Here is a 21453-nt window from a genome sequence, read left to right as displayed (position 1 = left end):
GACACCATGTGTAAGTATCCTAATGTCATTGCTGCCACGCTACTCCTCTACCTCCCGTCCCTCTGACGTTGCAGTCTCTTCTTCTGTCCTGTCTTTTCTCTCCTCCCCTTCTCAAACCAGTCCGTTTCTCTGCGCTGTTTCCTTTGCTCACGAGAATCAGCCACGGTTCCGCTTCGCAAATCGTTTCGCAAACACACCATGTCTGTCAGCAGCCGCACAGAAGCGACGGAGAGCTCGCCGCTGATCGCAGGCCAGGCGGCCCGTCCAAACGGCTTCCACCGCCACCACCACAGCCACGATGGCCGGTCTGCCTTTGTACGCCGGCTGCTGCTGGACAAGAAGCACACACCCGGTTTCGACAGCGACAACCGGGTCGCGCGCACGACGGCCCACGTGCTCAACATCACCAAAGCGGCGCTGTACTCGAGCCCGGTCAACGTGCTGCTCGTCTTCGTGCCGTTGGGCATCGCTGCCGGCATACTCGAGTGGAGCGCCGCAGCCGTGTTCACGCTCAACTTCTTCGCCATCGTGCCGCTGGCCGCGGTGCTCTCGTTTGCTACGGAGGAGATGTCGGCCCGCATGGGCGAGGCCCTGGGCGGCCTGCTCAACGCCACCTTTGGCAACGCGGTCGAGCTGATCGTCAGCATCGTCGCCCTCAAGGAGGGCCAGATCGAGGTCGTCCAGTCGTCCATGCTGGGATCCATCCTGTCCAACGCGCTGCTCGTCCTGGGCATGTGCTTCTTCTTTGGCGGCATCTGCAACATGCGCGACGGCAGCAACGTGCCCATGGAGCAGCAATTTGCCTCGGCCACGGCCCAGACCAGCTGCTCGCTCATGGCTTTGTCGTCAGCCTCGCTGATCATCCCAGCAGCAGTGAGTCTTCCCTTTTCTTTTCTCTTGTTTTTCTTTCCTTCCCGCTGACCAAATAGCTGTATGCATCTCTCAGCAGCAACATCGACCCGGACGAACGCCAGCAGGTCATCCTGGTGCTGTCCCGCGGCACATCCATCATCCTGCTGCTGCTGTACTGCCTGTTTCTCTTCTTCCAGCTGCGCACGCACTCGAACCTGTTCGACGCCGAGAGCACGCCGTCCGATGCATCCGCGGCCCACGGCGACTCAGACTCGGACGAGGCTGAGCCCGAGGAGCACATGAGCCCGTGGTCAGCAGCAGCTGTGCTAGTGGTCGTGACAATCATGGTGTCAATCTGTGCCGAGTACCTGGTCGACAGCATCGACGCCATCGTGGCCACTGGCAAGCTGTCCAAGAACTTCATCGGCCTGATCCTGATCCCCATCGTGGGCAACGCGGCCGAGCATGTTGCTGCCGTCACGGTGGCGGTCAAGAACCGGATGGATCTGTCGATGAGCGTGGCCATGGGTTCCAGCATCCAGATCGCGCTGCTGGTCACGCCGTCTCTGGTCATTGTCGGCTGGCTGGTCCTCGACCAGGCCATGACCCTGCGGTTCGAGTCGTTTGAGACGGTTGTCTTCGGCATCAGCGTGTTGCTCGTCGCCTATACCGTGCAGGACGGCAAGAGCAACTACCTGGAGGGGGCTATGGTACGTTTTTTATTCGGCTTCCGTCGTATCCTCTCACTTCTGCGTCTTGCTAACTCGCCAGCTCATGGGTCTGTACGCCATCATCGCCCTGGCTTTCTACGTCACTCCCAGCAATGCTCTGGACATGGTCAAGACGGCACTCAGCATGTAGGCGGCGGTTTTGGTGGCAGACGGCAGACGGCAGATATCAGATATCGTGTACGATACGGCACTTGGTTCAAATACTTTCTTTTGTACGAATAGTGGGAAGGGGGAGAGAAAAGCGCAGACAGGTTCGTCATGTTCGGCAAGCCCGACAGGTACGATAGGTGTCCGTGCATATAGTCCAACATAGCAGCGCAATCCAGTTTCTTTTGTCCTTCCACGTTCCACGGCAGTGAGTCCCCTTAAACCAGGGGCCGGGCCATGGGCAGCACGACACCCTGCTTGGCCAGCAGGCGTGGCTTGATGGAGTCCTGGAAGGCTGTCTTGGTGCCCCATTCGGGGCCGACGGGCAGACGCAGCGAGCGCTCGTACTGGTTCTTGGTCTCAAACTGGTGCGGCAGCTGTGAGGCGAGGTATTTTGCGTTCTTGATTATGTCATCATTATGTCAGCACAGAAGCAGAACAGAACAGAAGCAAACGGAAAAACGGATCAGAAGAAACAAACCTTTTGGACGCGCCGCTCGCTGATGATGACACGCTCCAGCTTGTCGTCACGCCGGGCCACCGGCTTGGGCTTCTTGTCTTTGGAGGCGGCCGTCTTGGTCTCGAGCCGGTTCTGATCCCGCTTGGCCGACCGCTTGCTGATACCTTCGCCCGACCAGCTGCCCCAACCAGGCAGAAAGTCGGCGCCGCGCTTCCGGCTGCCGCCCTGTGCCTCGGCTGCAGCTGCCTCGGCCTCCTCGGTCGCCACGCGCTGCTTCTCGCGCTCAAACTCGGCCTCGGCATCGTCGTCGCCCAGCGCCTGGCGCAACAGATCCGATTCCAGCACACGAAGATTCAACAAGGCCGGCTTGCTGCCACGGCCACGCACGCCGGCTTTGCCGAATCGAGCACTGTCTTCGTCTTCGTTTTCGTCCTCGTCACTGCTGCTGCTGCTGCTGCCGGAAGAAGACGTGTCCGAATCGTCTGCGGTCGTCGCGGTCGTCTCCTTTTTTGGCTGCTTCTTCGGCTGCTTCGGCTGCTTCGCCTCCTTCTCACTCGTCCTCTCAAGCATATTCTCCAAGCCGTTGCCCAACGTCACAACTTCCCGGGCTTTTGCTCGCTTTCCGGCCGCCTCCGTCTTGGCCTGTCGTCCGCCCGATTCCGGCTCTTTGCTGCTGGACCATGTATCCCCTTTGGCTGATGTTGCCATCGTGTCCTCCCGAAACCAAGAATTGGCTTCTGTACCCTTTTCTGCCTTCTCTGCCTTCTCTGCCTCCTCTGCCGTTTTCACCTTCTCAACCTTTCGCTTCGCTGCCGTCTTCGTCGGCTTGCCTGCTTTGGCCACGCCATACGTTCGACGGCCGACCGTAGTCCACGCACCATCTTCGCCGTCCTCGTCTCCGGCTTTCGCATCCTCCTCGCCGCTGTCATCCTTCACGTCCAAGTCGCGCATAATCTCCGCCACGGCTTCGTCGTTGGCCTTTTTGCGTGCCAGCTCGGCCCTCTGCATAAACCCAATGTTCATCAGCGCCGACTGCGGCCCTTTGTCGGCTTCCTTGCCGGCCTTCTCCAGCTCAGCCCGTGTGCGCTCCAGGAACGCCTCATCGTCTTCGTCCTCGTCCTCGTCCGACGAACTGTCGCTGTTGCCCTGTTCCTTCTCGTCGTCCGATCCACGCTTGGCCACTCGCTGCCGCAGCTCTTCATCCCGTCGTGCCATGTCGACCAGCCCTGACCGGAAATCCTCGTCCCACGCTGCCCGGCCCGTGTTCTTCGCCTGTTTCACCCACTTGCTCTCGCGATGCCGTGAGCCCATCCGCTCCATCGCCCGTCGCCGGTGCTGTGCTTCCCGCTCCGCCTCCGAGTCGACGTCTGAGCCTTCCTCCAGTTCTGCCGCTGCCGCATCGTTCTTGGCCTTCGCGCGTCGGTGAATCCGCCGGTATGCCTTGCTCTTGATCTTCTTAATCCGCCGCGCCCGCGCCTGCTCTCGCGACTGCACCTCCCGCTGGTGCCGCCGCTGGCTGACGAGCTGCTTCAGCTCTTCAGCTGACAACTTCTCCTTCTCCTCCGAACCACCGCCGTCGCCGTTGACGCCGCCCTTCTTCTTCTTCGACGATCCGCCGCTGGGCTCTAGCCCGCTCTCCTGCATAATCGACAAGATCGTCTTCTCCAGCTCCGTCTGCGCCGTCTTCTGGCTGATCGGCCGCAGCTCCATAGAGTCGAGCCCGGTACCTTCCAGCGCCCCGGCCACCGGAAAGGAGAGGTGCTCGGCTCGCCGGTTGTGCTTGACCGTGTCCACCCACCGCCCAAGCGTCTCGTGCGTCTTTTCTGCCGCCGCCTCGCGATGCATTCGCTCTTGATGGATCCGCGCCAGCGGCACGTCCAGCTTCTTGCTTGGGCCGCTCTCACCCTTTTCTTCCCGCGCCAGCAGCTTGAGCGACTTCTTCATCTGCGCATCCTTGACACCAAACAGCCCCAGGTCGCTGAGGCTGACCTTGTTCTGCCCAGCCCCAGACCCGGCTGCCACCTCGTCACTCTTGCTCTTGCCGGCAAACGCAGACGCCATGCTCTTCAGCTCTTCAAACGTCGACTCGTCGCTGGCATCGCTGGCATCGCTGTCGTCCTCCTCCTCGTCCTCCTCCTCCTCCTCATCCGACAATACGGAGGATTCGGAATTGCTGTCGTCCTCCTCCTCCTCATCTTCCGAATCAATAGACCCAGAGTCGACAGACGATCCGGCATCGCTGTCTCCCACCTTCCTGCCACCCGCCTTCTTCGGTTTCTTCTTGCTGGCCGCCGCTTCTTCCGAGTCCGAGTCCGAAGAGACCTGGTCCAGCGCCTGAGCAAGATCGATGGCATCTTCGCCAAGTGAGTCCTCGTCGTCTCCCAAATCATCCGGCTCGTCAAACTCTTCCGACTCGTCTCCGCCCTTGGACCGCTTCTTCTTTTTGCTCTTCGATGCCGACGAGCTTCGCCCGAATGCATACCCATCAAACATCTCGTCGTCGCTCTCCCCAAAGGCCTCGTCGCTGTCGATTTCCGAGTCATCGTCGTTGCTGTCAACACCGACGTGCCACTCGTTTCCATCGCTGTCGCTCTGCATCTCGTTGTCTGAGTCGTCTGCCCGCTCCTCATCTCCAGCTCCTTCTTCCTCGTTGCGCCGCCGACGCTTCGAAACACCGCCATCGCGACCGCCATCGTCTGCCTCGTCCTCCTCCTCGTCCTCCTCGTTTCCGCGTCGCCGCTTGCTCGGATCGCGCTCAATGTCCAGGTCCCGCAGACGGACTCCCTTGCTTTTTGTCTCGCCCACCTGCTTCTCGGCCAACGCAAGCACGTCGACTCGCCCAGTCTTTGCTCTGACTGGCCTGGCCGGTCTGCTCGGTCCGCCTCTCTGAATGTTCTTTTTTCGAGACCCCGGCTGCTGCAGCAAGGGCCTTCCGTGTGCCTGGCGTCCCGACATTGTGCGAAAATATATGCCTTTCTCGCTTTACTGCCGTATTGCTGTCGTAGATGTACACCAGAATTTTCAAATCCCCTGCAGGTAGACTTTTTTTAGTGGGGTTCTGTTTCTGCCACCACTTGCATGGCCATCATTATGTTGGCAGAAAGGCGGTGACTGTGGAAATATGGGGCTCTCACGACATCATCTAACCAAGAAAAATAAGGTGCACGAAGAGAGCAAGCGAAGCCTCCACGATTGGCTTTTACAACCACCTCCGTCTGACGAACTGTTTTGAATTAGACTAACTCCTACCGTCAATTGGCCAGGCGAAACGACAGTAATACTGTCTATCTCACCTATATCACGACGCCAGGCTCCGACGATTCTCCACCACCACATTCCCGCTCTCGTCTTTCACCATGAGGGCATCTGATATTCTGCTGCGGCCGTACCGCAAGCTGCGGCTGACGGTCAAAGACATCAACAAGGGATACTACAAGGGTACACGTACAGGCTCCATGGGTCGCCACACAAAGCGCGGTGGCTACGTCATCGAGTACGAAAAGGTCCGGACCTACGTGGTGCCAGGCCTGACCGAATTCAAGGTATGTCCGCCTTTGATCAAATCTGAGCGTCTTTACACCCACTAACTTGTGCATAGCTCACTCCATTTATCACAAAACGCATCCGGCCAACATTCGGTGTGTACCCCGGCTCCGAAGAGGATAACGCAGGCCCGCGGAGTCCCATAGCATATCTAGCACGGTGGAAGGCAGAAAACGGGCTGGATTGAGGGACGGTCTGCTCTGGTGTTCGATAGACGAACGATTCTTACGGACGGAACAGGCATTTAGGTAAAGGCACATGTCTTGACGAATTTATGCACCCCAGGCTACAGACCATTGTGGTTTTATACGTCCAATAAGCACTTATATCTGCATTTCAATTTTGATTTATGCTGGCTTATGCAAAGTATAATATCCAACAAACTGAGCCTAAAAATGAGAAGCAAAAGGATGAAGACAAGAAGAGAAGGGAAGAAGATAGGAAATGGAGAGAGAGTGTAGGTGAAACAAAATAAATGGAGAAAGGAGAGAAAACCAGATAAGAAACAACAAGAGAGAAGGAGAAAGGAGAAGGAACAGGGGTAGACAAATAAAAAAACAGTACAAAGGACAGTATAAAATAAACAAAGCGATCGCTATGCCGTCTGAGCGACTGCCGCTCGAACGTCACTTGCTGTGACATATGACTCTATCGGTGGTCTCGCTGCCAAGCCCTCACCCCCCTCACCGTTCTTGAACTCGTTGGCCAGCGGTGATGTCGGATGGCCGGTAAACCAGCTGTTCCTATTTGATGACGGTGACGTCAACGGGTCGACAGACTGGAGCGTGACCATGCTCGCCGTCTCTGCGTTCTTGTTCAGCGAGAATGGCAGGGCGATGCCGCCGAGAAACGGCCGCTTTCCTGCGACTCCCGTAGCAGGATCACGGTTAGGCGACAGCATCTCTGCTCCTGCTGCTCCTTCGGGTCCCGTGGCCGCCTGCTCTGTGCCACATTTAACCCCCTCGGCTTTCGCATTTTCCGCCTTTCGGAGGGCAAGCAGCCCAGCCAGAGGCGTGTTCTCGTCGCTGGGACCACTGCTGGCGTCGTCGTGCTGCTCGGCCTTTTCGGTCTGTTCGGCCTGTTCGGCCTGGCTCTCATCGTGGACGACACGGCGTCGAGATCGACTGTGGATTCTGTCTCGGGGCCGTGTTGCCTTGTCCGTCAGCGTCTCTGCTTTCTCGCCTGCCTGAAGCTGTCGCGCCACCGTCGTCTCGTCGTGCTTCGATCCCCACATGGACCACAGAGCAAGTCCGTGACTGCGCCCTGGTGGCTTCTTCTCCGCCATGACAGCGCCGATCTTCCGTCTGCCGGCGAGTGCGCTTGGAGGTGGACATTCTCCCGGCCCAAACGACTCGAATCCCACCGCAGCATCCCGTAGGCGCCTCTTGCGCACCTTGGCAATGTCCCCGGAGTATCGGTTGCCCCATTGCTGATTTGCCTGCAGCCACTTACCCACAGGACCCTTCTTCACAATGCCGACAGACTCGATGGCCATGGTGCATCCCGGCAGCTGCGAGGCCGCTGCCAGCGGAAAGACGTCGCCGTGTCGGGTGACCGACTGTCGGATCATGTGTGCCTTGAACGGCGGCAGCGGATCGCCTGCCTTGCCGACCTGCACCCAGCTCGACTCCGGCTTGCTCTTCGCGCTGTCTTTCCCGCTGCTCTGGACTTCGCTCCCCCTCGCAGTGTCTGAATCGGACCCGGACGTGGAGATGACCGAGATCTGGTCGTCTTCCGCAAGTTCCATTTCCGTCTTCTGGGCTCGTGCAAGGGCCCAGACGCCAAACTGGGCAATCGACCGGAACATGTACTTTGCCGGGCGCGTGAAGCTCAGTGTCGGAGCCACGTGGCAGAGATCGTCCCAGACTTGCAGCTGGACGTCTGTGGGCTTGTGTTGGGCTATGGCAGCCCGCGTCTGCTCGTCGAGCGTGTCTGCGCTGGGCGCATACTTTGCCGGATCCGCACATTTGTGCGCAAGATGGATCTGTTCATCGCGAAGAAGCTCGCCGCCACCGACCATAATCAGAAGAGGCGGAAGGCCGCCCAGAGTCGGTTGCATGATGGGGCTGACAAGAGGATGCGCCAGCAGCTCGTTGGTCGTGTACATCTGTGCATGTCGTGTCAGTTAACGAAGGACGGCAAGGCTTCGTCGTCGGATACACACCTGTATCTGCTCGTTGATGTGGACCTCCTTTCCGTCAACCATGCAAGTCAGACGGTTGACCTGGAAGTCGGCTGGGGTTTCTTGATCGCTCGCTTTCCCCGAGGCCTTGCCGCTCAGCCGATCCATCTCCACCAAGTCGGCTTCCGTCGGCGGCGGCCAAGACATCGACGGCTTCTGGTGGAACCCGTACGGAGGGATGTAGTCAAGAGGGCAATCTTCGGCGACGCTGGGGAACGAGTGCGTCAGGTCAACCCAAGGACTGATCAGCACAGCGCCAGCCGGCAGCGGAATACCGCGGTCACGCATGATTACGAGTAGCGAGAGAACCATGCCTCCACCGGCAGAGTCGCCAGCCATGATGATGGTGCTAGGATCCTGCAGGGTGAGCAGATGCAGATACGCAGCAAGACAATCCTGCAGGCCGCAAGGAAAGGGAAACTGGGGCGCCAGACGATAACGAGGCGCAAACACGCGGGCCTTGAGCTTGCGGGCATGTCGCTGCATCTGGTACCGGTGCTCGTCGACGCTGCCAAAGAAGTAAGCACCGCCATGGACGTAGAACATGACGCGGTTCAGCGGCACAGCTTGCTTCTTGCGCTCGCTGTAGTCGGCACGCATCTCGATCCATTCTGCCCGCAGCGGGCTGAGCGGCTTCCGCCACTGCCACCACTGCCGCCCGCCGACTTTCCGGATGCCGTCTGGGCCGAGTTGTTCCTCCAGAAAGGTGGCCGCGTGCAACAGCTGGTCATCGGGCACGGTGACTTCTTCGACGCGAACCCATTGTGGATGTGGCACCCATTGGGCCGTAAAGGCTTGCACCTCCTCGACCGTGTGGTGGGATGCGTACACCAGGAAAGACCGTATCAGATGGAGTCCTTCATCGTAGGATAGGTGTGCTGTTGGCCGTTGTCTCAACGGCTTCCGCTTGAGATACTAAACAGGCCGGGTCAGCTTCCGGAAAAGATCCAAACCTTTAGTCTGGGATCCAAGATGCCTACATGAGACAGCAGTGTCGAGACGATTGTCGGCGTCACCGCCAGAGATACCGTGGCTGTATTGAGGACCATTGTGCGCGGCTGGGAGGGACAAAGACGGGAGACGAGACGACAAGAGACGCGAGCCGACAAGGAGGCCCAACGAGCCCAAAGAGGTGCAGAATCAAAACTGTTGCATTCAAGCCAAATCGCAATTTCCTGTAAAAGGGGGAGGAATACCGATACTATCGAAGACCCGCCAAATCCAATTTTGTGCCTAGAACCTTGGCAGTGAGCTGCTCACAGAACTTTGCATGCCATCGGTTTCCAACTTGTTGGATTGAAGCCACATCGAGATGGGTTGTGATGTCATCTGCTAGTCTGACCGTTGGCAGTGCTGCCAACTTCTGCCATTAATGCAGGTCCATCATTGGCTCCGTATGGGTGGAGCTGCTGCTGTACTCGCGACGGAAGGTTGCATGCAGTAGCTGCCTATCTCAATGTACCGAGTACTTATCAATGTACCGAGTACTTAAGGCACGATCTGGCTTAGTCATCCGGCAGATCCAGCAGTGCAGAGAGCATGTGCCAGGCACAGCCAAACACCCTTGAATTCCTGCTCGCTAATGAACGCGTTTGCGTCATTGTGCAGCAGGGCTTACACCCAAGCAGAAAACAAGCGTATATGGCACATGCGCCGTGGCCGAATAGACCGAGATATGCAGTTGAGCGGTCAGTTTTACAGTCATGTACTTATCAACTTGTATCTCTATCCGGCTCCATGCTGTCGTTCCTTCTTCGCCCAGATCCTTAGACCCAGTCACTATTTTCGACATCCAGTGTCAAGCCCTCCCCATACTCCGTGTATAATCCGTATACTCCGTATCCCCGCTGACGGGAAGCCACGTAAGTTACTCCGTACATACTCCGGGTATCTGTAATCAGGGGGACATAAAAGATAGATTCGCAAGTCGCGAGGGCTTTTGCCCCATCGCGCTTGAACATTCTGGAATCCAGGAATCCACCAAAACGACATTAAATGGGCCTTCTCCCTTCTCTAGTGCCGGACGTAGCGGCTTGTTACAGCAAGCCTTCGCAGAGGAAGAAAAGCGAGTCAGTTAGGTTTGTCATTTATATAATTAAGCAGTGTCAAACACAACATTGCATTGAGCGGCTTAGCTTGATCTGTGGAGTCCTCCCAGCGCCCCCGTACTAGCCAGTATTTCCGCCAATCGCAGCAATGGCTAGCTTCGCGTCGCGGCGAACGATGACGGGGACTTGGGGCTCAGGTACGCACATGACGACCGAAGCTTTGTTCTGTGTGTAGGATAGAAACGGAAGGCACGGCGTCCAGATACACGAATGGGGCCTCCTTTCCTTTCCAGCTTGCCGCTCACACAAGCTGCCGTATATAGGTAGTTAAAGACTAGAAAAGAGAGCCGAAAGAATGGTTGTCTTTCTCAATCCTTCTTGTCTTCTTCCACATCTTGTCTCTTGTCTCTAGCACGTATCTTCAGCACTGCTTTGTTCTCCAGCTCAGCCATACTAAAGTAGCGTCTGCCCTTTTTCTTAAGTCGACAGCACATTCTTCAAATTCGTCTTGAAGTCCTTCAACTTCCGTGCTATTGCGTCAGCCCTCATATTGTGCACCGAACCCTCGTCACTGCATCAAATTCCGTCTCTCATCACGGTCCTTGATTATCATGCTCTCCGTGGCGAACGCAATCAAAGCCCGGTTGGCGCACCGGCCTGTCAATAGCACGATCAAAGATGACGAAGAGCCATCCGTGATCCAGGTCGAAAACCAAGTCGAGACCGAGTCTGAGCCCCAGCTGCCCCGTGATCTTGAACGCACCGGAGAACAATTAAAGGAGCAATGGTTTGTGGGCAGCATCGACCAGGGCACAACATCGTCCCGCTTCATCATTTTTGATGGTAACGGTGTCCCTGTTGCGAGCCATCAGTTTGAATTCGAGAACCTGTACCCAAATTCAGGGTAAGTTATTTCCTGGACGAGTACCGGACATGATACCGACATCGTATTGACTGTATGTCCTTCAGATGGCACGAGCAGAATCCCATGGAGCTCCTTGCATCCGTGAACCACTGCATCGACAAGGCCATGCGTAAATTCACTGCCTTGGGTCACCAGAAGTCGCGCATCCGCGCCGTCGGAATCACGAACCAGCGCGAAACCGCCATTGTATGGGATACCGTGACGGGCAAAGCGCTCTACAACGCAGTCGTGTGGCCGGACACGCGCACAGCCGCCCTTGTACGAGAGCTCAAGAAGCGCCCCGACGCCGACAAACTGCTGGACCTGTGCGGCCTGCCCTTGTCGACATACCCCAGCAGCGTCAAGTTGTCGTGGCTGCTCCAGAACGTGGATGCCGTGCGCGAGGCCGCCGATGCTGGCCGTCTGGCCTTTGGCACCGTCGACTCGTGGCTGATCTACCAACTCAACGGTGGCGCAAAGGGCAACAACGGCAAACCTGTGCATGTCACCGACAGCACCAATGCCAGTCGTACCATGTTCATGAACCTTCGAACTCTTCAGTACGACGACTCTCTGCTCAAGTTCTTCGGCATCGACCGGTCCAAGGTGCAGCTACCCAAGATCGTCCCTTCGTCTGATGCCAAGGCCTTTGGCGCCATTGCCGAAGGCGTGTTGGCCGGCATTCCCATCGCCGGCTGTCTCGGTGATCAGTCGAGCGCCCTCGTTGGCCAGTGTGGCTTTCACCCAGGTCAGGCCAAGAACACGTATGGCACCGGGTGCTTCCTGCTGTACAACGTCGGCACAGAGCCCGTCATTTCCCGCTCCGGTCTGTTGGCTACCGTGGCCTACGACTTTGGCCAAGGTCACCCCCCCATCTATGCCCTCGAAGGTAGTATCGCTGTGGCCGGTGCCGGCGTCAAATTCCTGACGAACAACCTTAGCTTCGCCACCGAGTCGAGCGAGATCACCGACCTGGCCGAGTCTGTGGAAGATAATGGCGGCGTCGTGTTTGTCACGGCTTTTAGCGGCCTCTTTGCCCCATACTGGATCGACGATGCAAAGGGCACATTATGTACGTTTCAGCCCCAACCCCTCGTCTTCTCCACACTCACTAACCCACATCGCAGTCGGCATAACGCAATTCACAAGCAAGGGCCACATCGCACGAGCCACACTCGAGGCCACCTGTTACCAGACCAAGGCTATTTTGGACGCCATGGAGCGCGATAGCGGCAAGCGGTTGGAGAGCCTGGCTGTCGACGGAGGCCTGTCCAACAGCGACCTTTGCATGCAGACCCAGGCAGATGTCACTGGTATTCCCGTCGACCGGCCAGCTATGCGCGAGACAACGGCGCTGGGAGCCGCCATTGCTGCCGGGCTGGCCACGGGCGTGTGGAACAAGCTGGAAGATCTCCGGGAGATCAACCGCACTGGCCGCCGTATTTTCCACCCGAGTCCAGACCGGAAGCAGTTTGCACGCATGGTGCGCAAGTGGGAACAGGCTGTGGAGATGAGCCGAGGCTGGGTGCGGAACGAGGCAGACGAGGCAAACGAGGCAGACGAGGCAAACGAGGCAGACGAGGCAGACAAGGCGGCAGCTTGAGTCCGGATAGGACGAGTTTCCAGGACGTCCTCGCAACCAAAGCCACAGGCATGATGTCGTATGACACTAGAACCAAGATTAGAACGCAAGTAGAACAGGTTAGCGTGATGTAGGATACAATAGTATGTCTTTCTATTTGGCGTCATAAGTAAATGCGAGACGAAATGTGGTGGCGTGCAAAGTCGATTCATTGACTTCAGGAGGTTTTTAGAGGTACAATACTTGACTTCTTGGTGCGGTTTTCGTTGGGGGGGGGGGGGTATTGAACAGCTATGCCGCCGTGATTGTATTGGCACCACATGCTTGATCGGGTGCTTTTGCTAACCCGGCTCCAACCCATCCCGGATCTTTGTTTTGTAATAAAGGAGTCATGCTTCGAATTTCTCCCACACAAAAAAGGCCAGGGCAAAGAGCAAGGCAGCACGCAAAAGAATCAGCGAGGACTGGAAGTAGCAAAGAATTCAGGCGTGGATGAAGAGTGTGCGTAGAAATAGTTCAAATATCAAAGAATATGGAGAGAATGTCGCCCTTTTATAGACGCAGATTATATAAACCGTATCGTTTTTTGCGTTGAAAGAAGAAGTATCGCCCAAGGAAAGCAGAGGGTATGTGTCCTCTTCCTGGGCGACAGAGTGCGCGAAAGATCATGGTCGGTCCAGCACATACTAGCCACCCGTCGATCAAACAATCCAACGAGCGTCGGTTACATGATAATAGCAGGCGTATCGACGTTCGCTTTGATGCTCTTATGCGGCAGAACGCTGCCGCCATTGACGTAGATCTCGTCGCCGATGGTGACGTCATCGCCAAGAACGGTCACGTTCTCCAGCCGGGCCCAGCGACCGACCTTGCTGTTCCATCCAACAATGGTGCTCTTGACCCAGGCATGGTCGTTGACCTTGGAGCCGGCCAGCAGCACGCTGCGCTGCAACCGGACACCGTCGCCGACCACAACGTTGGGACCAATGGTCACATTGGGGCCTATCCGGCAGTTCTTGCCGATCTTGGCTGTAGGATCCACGAGCACGTTTCCTCCATGTACGTATGGGGTAGACACCGGGGTCAGCAGCTCGGACCCCTTCTTGGTCAGCGAGGTCAGGTACAGGCAGGTGCCGGTCAAAAAGTCCTTCGGCTGGCCGACGTCCATCCAGTAGCCCTCCAGGTCAAAGGAGTGCAGCTGGCCGTCGCTGACCATGGACGGGAAAGTCTCCTGCTCGATCGACGTCGGCCGCAGGTCGATGCGGTTGAGCACGGACGTGTTGAGAAGGTAGAGACCGGCGTTGATGCGGTTGCCGACAAACTCGACAGGCTTCTCGACGAAGCGGTCAATACGCGAGGGGTGGTTCGGCCGGTGAACAACGACGCCGTACTTGGACGGCTCCTCCACCTTGGTGACCACGATGGTACCCTCATCGCCGTGTGCCTTGTGGAAGGCAGCAAGCTCCTTGAAGGGGAAATCGCAGATGATATCAGAGTTGAGGACGAAAAAAGGCGAATCGTCTTTGAGCAGCACTTTCTCCGCAAGCTTCAACGGACCAGCCGTGCCAAGAGGCTCTGTCTCGATAGAGAAGGTGATGTTGACGCCATATTCCTCGGCGATCTAGACAGTCCCATTGTGAGGTTAGCCATGTGTTGTCCTCTTCTCGTGACCTATTGCAACAGCAGAACGCACCTGAGCTAAGCGGTCCTCCATGACCTCCGGCCGGTAGTTGACGGCGAGCACGACATCGGTCACTCCTGCGGCGGCGAGAGCTTCGATCTGGTGCACAATCATCGGCTTGTTGCCAAACTCAACCAATGGCTTAGGGAGGGTGAGAGTCTGCGAGCGGGGAAGATGGCGAGTCAGTCACGGGCACGATTGTTCACAATCTCAACAAAGTATAGAAGTGGGTTGCATACAAGAGGCCGCAGACGGGTGCCAAAGCCACCGACGAGAATAAGGGCTGCACAAGATGAGACCACGTCAGCGGGTAATTCACAAGAGGCCGGCGAGTGGCCAGCCGTAGGCGCACACCTCTCAGACCGGCAGCGACGCTGAGCAAACAAAGACCCCGTCGTGGCCGTGGAAGCGACCACTAGCTTCAAGCTCTCTCGCGTTGCGTGCAGACGTACCCTTCATGTTAGCGGGTTGGTGATATTATTGATACTTCGTCTGGAGACAAAGGAAAGCTGTTTGGAAAAGCGGTGTTAATAACGAGCGTCGAAAAGCAAAGGTGAAGGACGTGAAGCTGAGTTAAGAGGGAGTGCTGGTAGACAGGTATGTGGTTTGAATGGAGTAGGAACGCGAAATCGCGAAATGGAGTTCGAAGATCGAAAGGCGAGGGAAAGGGAGGGGGAAGAAAGGGATAGCACTAAAAAATGCTGGGTACGAATCGCCTCCTGACTCGTGGGCAGTTGGGTAGTGCACGATAAAGCCAGATGGTCAAAAGAGGTTAAGATACAGTGCGGGTACTCGTACTAATTTTAAATGATCCGAACGAGACTCGAAGAATCAGAAATGGTCGAGTCAAACAGCTGCAGAGTCCTTTGACAAAAAGTAGCGAGGACAGAAACACGAGGAGCCCAATGCCCAGACCTAGAGAGGACAGGTTTCCTTCTTTTCTAAGCTGAAAGGGGCAAAGTTGGGCCGTAAATAGGCATGTTAGCTCTCGTATCTCGCTCACAAGATACCTTCGGGCTGTGGCGCAAGGCGTTGGTGTGGCTCAGCAAAGCTGTGCGCTGTCCTACGTGGTACGGAGTACTCCGTACGGAGTATAGCACATGCTGTCCCTATCCCCTCTTCAGATTCGCTACAGTGGGGCCTGCATGGGGGACTTCTGGCCTACGGAGTATCCGTATGTATGATGAAAACGCCACCTGTGAGCACGCATTTCGTCCTCGTCGTCCTTGCCCCAAACAGCCAAATTTTTTTCAGTGCGGCGGAGTAACTGTGCGAAATAAAGGGGAAGGTGTGCTTAATGGGAGCTCCGTAATAAAGGGGGAGCTGCGACCCTTGACCGGCGCAGTGGGGCGGCCAATCACTGCACGTGAATGCCAACACGAGCCAGGCTTTTCTGCTTTGCAAATTACCACTGAAATTTCGGCGCCCGATCAGGATATCGGCCGCAGTACGAGCAATGCGCATCTTACGAGTTACAGGTACGAGTACGTCGTATGTGTGGGCACACACATCTTACGTACAACAGGTGTCCCTCGTATTCTCATCCCGTGGAATGGAAACGCGCACACGACAATTTCTGCGCATCATTTTTTCCCTTAGTGGCTGCTCGAGGCGGGGAAGAGCCTCTTGCGTGTTTTTGCTCTTACGGAGTACGAATCGCCCCCCCCCCCTGACGATCAGTTGTCAAAGCTTGGGTTGCTTCCCGCTCGAGGGCAACACTAACTAATGGCGCAGTTGTTGGCTTGAGCCAACCGTCCTCTGTCTTTGTAAGATACTCGTGTCTTACATGCTCGAGGACGTCTGGGGGGCGAAAGAATATAGGTTACGCCGGTAAAGGCCGAGAATGGGCTCAGCCTCGTTGGGTGATGCCGAAACTACGGAGTACTCCGTAAATGTCAGAAAATTGCAGCCCTGAACCTCACATGTGTCAGAAAATCCATGCGAGACGTGACTCGGCAGGCAAAGCTTGCGGGCCAGAGCGAAACTCCACATCTTCATGCTCCGTCATAATCACAGCCTTGGTCCGATGTATCGTGAAATACCCCGAACGGCCTAATGCTCAGTGTACGAATGATGTCTCAGCCTGTCTGATTGGTGTGAATGGAGCAGTAGCATTTTAAAAGACCAATCGTATCTCAAGACAAGAAGACTTGACTAACTGTAAATGGAGAGCCTCGCCACTACCAGGCGGGCACAATAAGCAACATTTTTAGGAACTACAAGATTCTACGGAGTACGATGCGGCAAAGCGAAAACAAATAAACGTATTTAGGTTGGATTTATCGCTGGACATCTAATTCAGGTAGGGTCGTAAAATGGGGCATATTGCGAAACCAAGCTCCAGGCACAAAGAATGATTTGAACACATGGGATTTTTTCGTTTGTGTATCGGCTTCACTGCAAAGGGGCCTTTCCAAGCACTTATAAATGTGCCCATCGTGAGCAAGACACAGAAACGCAGGCCCGGTGGAACCAGAAAAAAGGCATAAAAAAGGGTAGCTATTCTTGGTAGAATGAGGATGTGCAGAGGTCGCTGACGGGCCATGTCTATGTCGTAACGTCATAAAAAGCTAGTATAAAAATGCAAGTATCCTGCCAACAGCGAAGTGCTTTTGTTTGCGAATTTTGTCGTTGTCATAACTCGTTATATTCCACCCGTTTGCCTTTGGAATAGCAGTATGGCTAACGGATATTTCTCGGAAGGTCGTAATTGCCGTGAAGCATGGTGTGAAGGTGTATTGTATCGTAGGCCAGAACAAGGAAAGAAAAGAGAGCGCTTATGTGAAACAGCGCGAGAGAGGGGATAAGACGAGAACTGGACGCAGAGTAGAAAACCCTCGGTAGAAGCCCGGCATAGTATCTCGTATCCAGACCGGCGGAAAAGAATGGCAAGCACAGATCAAACGTCGCGGCAGCCCGGGGAAAAAAGCATCCTCCAGGTATTCTCTCCCGATTGCCATCGAGCCTTCGGTCATTGATAGATGGATAATCCAGGTGGTCCTCCAGGTCATGATCCACGGCTCGTGCTCAACTCGGAGTATTTCTGATCGCCGGATCGCTGGCACAGGCACCCGCCTACTGCCTATTCGAAAGAAGCAGTGGACGAGCTGCTGGAATGGGTGCCCGACGATCTGCGGTTCTGGCTGGGCTTTGCGTGGCTGGACGACGCCTGACGTCCCCTCCTCTGCTTGCGGTTGCTCTCGTCGGCAGGAAGCCCTTGGACAATTCCGTTGCGGGCCAGCATACCTCCGTTGACCGAAAAGTTGCGGCAGACCATGAAAGCCCGCATGGCGGCGTTCTCCTGGGCCAGCATGTCTGATTCGTAGGCAAGATCCGTTTGGTATTCGCGTCCGTTCACCAACACCAAGCAAGTGAAGCCATTGTGGTCCTGGTAACATTCATACATGGGGTCCCGCCAACCTCGACGACGGCAAAGACCTAGACAGAAGAAGAGCAAGGTTAGCACCAAAACCCACGTCTCCCGAAAGTGATGCCATTCCACCATCGCCCATGCACTTCGCCAAGCCGTTGACACGGACACATCAGAAAATCGGCCCGCTGCAGCCTGAGGTGCGTTCGAGGTTGGACCCCCTTCACCGTGTGACGACGTTTGCCACATGCACATGAGACACGGACAGCAAAAACGACACAAATGCACTTGTGCCCCGCCAGCTCTGTACAAAGACACAGACAACGCTGCTAGGCTCCCACTGTCTCAGCCGCATAGGGCTTCAAGCAAGCACAGAAGGCCCGGCGGTGTGTTGCAGCCACAAATGTAAAAAGCAAATCAAGATGGTCGATGACAGGGCGACAACTAGCATTGGCACACTTACTTTCCAGGTACTGCATATAAAAGCCGAAACCGCTCATTTTGTCGGTCTTGTTTGACTCCGTGGTGTGAGAAGTCCAGAGTTCCAGACGGGTAGGTAGCCAAGAACTAAGTCTCGAAAAAAGGACCCAAGAACAAGCCTCAACGGCGTCAAATCACGAAAGTCTCCCAGAAACGCGACAGTATCGACAACAAGAGTGCAAATAACAGAGGGCAAAGTTTCGATATGGATCTGGCCAATGTACTGATGCCTGGAGCGGATGTGCTAGCGGCGAACAGCTGTTGTGACCTGGGACAGAGGATTTCAAGGGGCTCAATCTGAGTCAGGAGCAACCTGATCTACACAATACTGCAAAGAGGGCAGAGGAAGAAGAAAAGTCCGAAAGTCGACGGGCAATTTGGCACTGTTAAATGACTTTGTTCGTGCAAGGAGAAGAGCAAGTAGGAGTGCATGCAGAGGGTGAAAGGATGCCAACGTGTGGTTGCGGTGTGTCAAAAGTTCAAGGCTGGCTGTTATGCAACTTCGTCAAGCAGAGGTGATATATATATATAGCTCGAATCAGCAAAAGAGACATGTGTGTTCTATTGCAGAAAAAAGCCGGTTTAGTGCGGGGCTGGGACGGGACCGGCTAGATAGCAAAGTAGAAGGAAGAGAAGGAAACCGCGTAGAGCAAGCGGGACAGAAGATGCAAGTTGAGATGCGGCTCTCGAGTGTGGCCCCATGTTGATGTGTTGGCGCTGCTTCTACCAGTTGATAAAAACAGACGAGACTAGAAGGCTCCACCCAGCATTTGGAGGTGGGGAGGAAATATTTCGTAGAGGAGCAGCGGCGCATCAAAACCCGGCTTAAAGATCTATCTCCTCGATAAGTTTCGGCGTCTCCAATTTGGCGTGGAGGCCAAAGCCAGCAAGATACCCGCCGACTGACAAGGGGAACAGCAACCACAGTTTGCCGTCTGGCGAACCGATGTCCGGGGGTAAGTTCAGATGCAGAGAGGGGTGAGAAAGGTAAGGGGGGGGGGGGGGGGGGTGGCAAGAAGGAAAAAAAGCAGGGGGGGTGGTAGGGGCAGGATAGAAGCTACGGAGAATTCGCAGAGTACGGAGTACTCGCACTCATACATAGTACAGACGGTGATAAATTCGTTTCTTACAAATGGTGTAAATGGGAGGCATAAGTAACAGGGCAGACGATACGAACAGAGGGCAAATATCATGCAGGCCTAGGCGCAGTGAGGTGGCAAAATGAAACCGGGTCAAAAGCAGCCAACGCTGTGCGTTGCGAGACGCAATGGAGAGAGAAGCATGATACCCAGCAGGCACAGACAGGACAACAAAGACAGACATCTACGTTCCAAGGTCGATCTTCCGGCCAGCTGCCACTCAGGTTGTTTTTCTGGGAAAGCTCGGGGTCGGAGCTGTAGGCGAGCTAAGAAACCGGACGGCGTGCTGCTCATCTGCGCCGTTTATTCTCGAAAGCCGTTCAATTCGCTGGCTAGGGACGGATGGAGAAACACCTTGTTTTGGGGCGATTTTCCCGAGTCGCCTCCACACCTCTCGCTCCATGCTTGGGTAAGCATTCTGGGCCGGATATGGAGGATGGTGAGTTGGCAGGCGGTCACGGTAGGAAAACTACTCGTGGGATGCTGTACGGACGGAGCATAACGCTCCCGTCCTCCGTACGGAAGAGAGGGAAGGTAGCAGGCCTCTCCACCTGTCATGCAACCAAGGGCAGGCCGTGGCAGAGAGAGGCAGTCGTTGCAGGGAATCTGCATGCATCACGCATGTATTGGAAGCGCCCATACTCTGCTCGTGCTCGTACTCGTACGTAGCAGCAGAGGGCGGCAGGAGCGAGGTGAGCAGGACGGAATGCTGCTTGGAAACCGGCCACGTTAGCATCTCATGGTATTGCACAAGGCGGCGATTTTCGACAAAATAAAACACGGTAGTGCGGAAAAGGGGGTTGAGGAAAAAGAGACCGAACAAAAAAGAATGGGAAGAATTGATAAATGGAACTGACAATGAAAGGGGGGGGAAATCGTCGTGCAGGTGTAGGCGTAACGATGCAGAATCCCGAGGTCCACACAGCATGGCCAGGGCCGTTGTTCTCGGCCTGCGGAGTACTTGTAGGGCTTGATCGTGAGCGATACGCACACGTTGATTTGATGCGTCGACAGATGAGAAGCGAGCCAGTCAAGTGGACGAGCAGACACACAAGAAGACACGGAAGCCGCGAAGCAAGATCGAAGCATCGAAACCAAGTCCGGGTGAGAGGTCCCAAGTCGTCAGTAGCGCATCCGTAAGTCGGCAAAGGAAAGGCGAGCAAATCAAAGAGGCTGCAGGGGCTGTGGGCTAGAGCAACAGCTAAAGCAGCATGGGGGGCAGAGAAGCAAGGCGCTTGGTATGTGTATCGTACTCCGTAGGCGTGCTGAAGAAAATCCTACGACGTTGCCCCGGCGTGTAGTAGCATCGGAATGGCGCTTTTTCGTCGGACTTCGTACTCCGTACATGTACTTGTATGGAGAGGGCGCGGGCGCGAAGAGGAGACGAAAGTTGACAAAGGGAGGGGGGTCGAACAAAGGTATGACCAAAACGACCAGGGTTGCCGACAGAGGTGCAGCTACATAGTAGGCTTGGTGGGATGTGGGCCGTAGGCGAACCGCGAAGTCGGTGAAGGGAGTAGGAAGAAGAAGGAGGTAGTCGACTTCGACAGGTGAAGGACCAAAATGAGCTGCATGAACAGTGGATAGAGGCTGGCGAACCCTTACATGGCGATGTGTGGATGACCGTTGGCGTCAACGGTGCAATTGGCGGCTTCTGAATGGAGGAGGAGGCGTCGATGGGAGGCGAAATTGCATCTGCGGGCCACTGGGAAGACTGGCAGCCCTCATCTCATGCACGATGCGTTGGCAACGCTGCTTGTGTCGACAATGAACCCGTAGAGGGAAAAAAAGGGAGTGAGATTTGTGGTCTTGTTGGATTAATTGCTTAAAACTGTTGAAACTAGCTTTAGTTTATCTCTGTCATGGCTGGCCTCAATTGCTTGCTGTTACGACGGAAGCGGCGACCAGCCAACAGGCAGGCCCTTTAGCCGGTCTGCTATAACTACTACGGAGTACTGGTACATTCGAACTTTCATGGACCAAGAGGTTAATTTATAACAGCTCTACTATGCCGGCATGTTGCTTGACTGGGAAAGGGCAATCTGGCATAGATTGTGTTGTGTCGTTGCTCTGTTACTTAGTTGAATGCTACGAAGTGTATACATACGACGTACGAACACGGAGTACTCCGTACAATGTAGTATTGCTCCGTACATCGATGGCGGTAAAACGAGAAAAAGGCCATTTGTGTGGAGAGGAGGGGCAGGCAGACAAAGTGGGGGGCCGGCGAGGAAATAATGACGAGAAAAAACAATAATGCAAGGATGTATCGGTACTTGCTCGCAACAGCATTCTGGACGGACCACATAATCAATCCACCCCGTTGCAGAACAT

At 55.5% G+C, this 21453-nt stretch overlaps 7 protein-coding genes across 7 annotated transcripts; 3 read left to right on the top strand and 4 right to left on the bottom strand.

Moving 5' to 3' along the window:
* Window positions 1–198: 198 nt before the first annotated feature.
* Window positions 199–1713, top strand: CMQ_2747 (calcium ion transporter; the record flags this gene model as incomplete). The annotated part of the gene is made up of 3 exons (XM_014316825.1): window positions 199–873; window positions 930–1562; window positions 1624–1713. 3 exons carry the CDS (start codon window positions 199–201, stop codon window positions 1711–1713), a joined length of 1398 nt encoding a protein of 465 aa, XP_014172300.1.
* A 235-nt stretch (window positions 1714–1948) lies between these two features.
* On the bottom strand, window positions 1949–5145 carry CMQ_3043 (small nucleolar ribonucleoprotein complex subunit putatrive; the record flags this gene model as incomplete). Its single annotated transcript, XM_014317121.1, has 2 exons — window positions 1949–2131; window positions 2212–5145. 2 exons carry the CDS (start codon window positions 5143–5145, stop codon window positions 1949–1951), a joined length of 3117 nt encoding a protein of 1038 aa, XP_014172596.1.
* A 401-nt stretch (window positions 5146–5546) lies between these two features.
* On the top strand, window positions 5547–5920 carry CMQ_3260 (50S ribosomal protein 27; the record flags this gene model as incomplete). Its single annotated transcript, XM_014317338.1, has 2 exons — window positions 5547–5732; window positions 5789–5920. 2 exons carry the CDS (start codon window positions 5547–5549, stop codon window positions 5918–5920), a joined length of 318 nt encoding a protein of 105 aa, XP_014172813.1.
* A 408-nt stretch (window positions 5921–6328) lies between these two features.
* Window positions 6329–8964, bottom strand: CMQ_2975 (lipase esterase family protein; the record flags this gene model as incomplete). Its single annotated transcript, XM_014317053.1, has 3 exons — window positions 6329–7840; window positions 7898–8830; window positions 8896–8964. The coding sequence occupies 3 exons, from the start codon at window positions 8962–8964 to the stop codon at window positions 6329–6331; spliced, it is 2514 nt and encodes an 837-aa protein (XP_014172528.1).
* Window positions 8965–10574: 1610 nt separating this feature from the next.
* On the top strand, window positions 10575–12470 carry CMQ_3182 (glycerol kinase; the record flags this gene model as incomplete). Its single annotated transcript, XM_014317260.1, has 3 exons — window positions 10575–10867; window positions 10933–11939; window positions 11995–12470. The coding sequence occupies 3 exons, from the start codon at window positions 10575–10577 to the stop codon at window positions 12468–12470; spliced, it is 1776 nt and encodes a 591-aa protein (XP_014172735.1).
* Window positions 12471–13173: 703 nt separating this feature from the next.
* On the bottom strand, window positions 13174–14589 carry CMQ_3224 (mannose-1-phosphate guanylyltransferase; the record flags this gene model as incomplete). The annotated part of the gene is made up of 4 exons (XM_014317302.1): window positions 13174–14070; window positions 14143–14289; window positions 14370–14413; window positions 14583–14589. The coding sequence occupies 4 exons, from the start codon at window positions 14587–14589 to the stop codon at window positions 13174–13176; spliced, it is 1095 nt and encodes a 364-aa protein (XP_014172777.1).
* Window positions 14590–17212: 2623 nt separating this feature from the next.
* CMQ_2599 (uncharacterized protein) lies at window positions 17213–18000 on the bottom strand (the record flags this gene model as incomplete). The annotated part of the gene is made up of 2 exons (XM_014316677.1): window positions 17213–17568; window positions 17964–18000. 2 exons carry the CDS (start codon window positions 17998–18000, stop codon window positions 17213–17215), a joined length of 393 nt encoding a protein of 130 aa, XP_014172152.1.
* Window positions 18001–21453: the final 3453 nt, after the last annotated feature.

Source organism: Grosmannia clavigera (assembly GCF_000143105.1).
Source record: "Grosmannia clavigera kw1407 unplaced genomic scaffold GCSC_144, whole genome shotgun sequence".
Lineage (NCBI taxonomy): Eukaryota > Fungi > Ascomycota > Sordariomycetes > Ophiostomatales > Ophiostomataceae > Leptographium > Leptographium clavigerum.
This window is presented reverse-complemented; position numbering and strand designations above follow the sequence as displayed.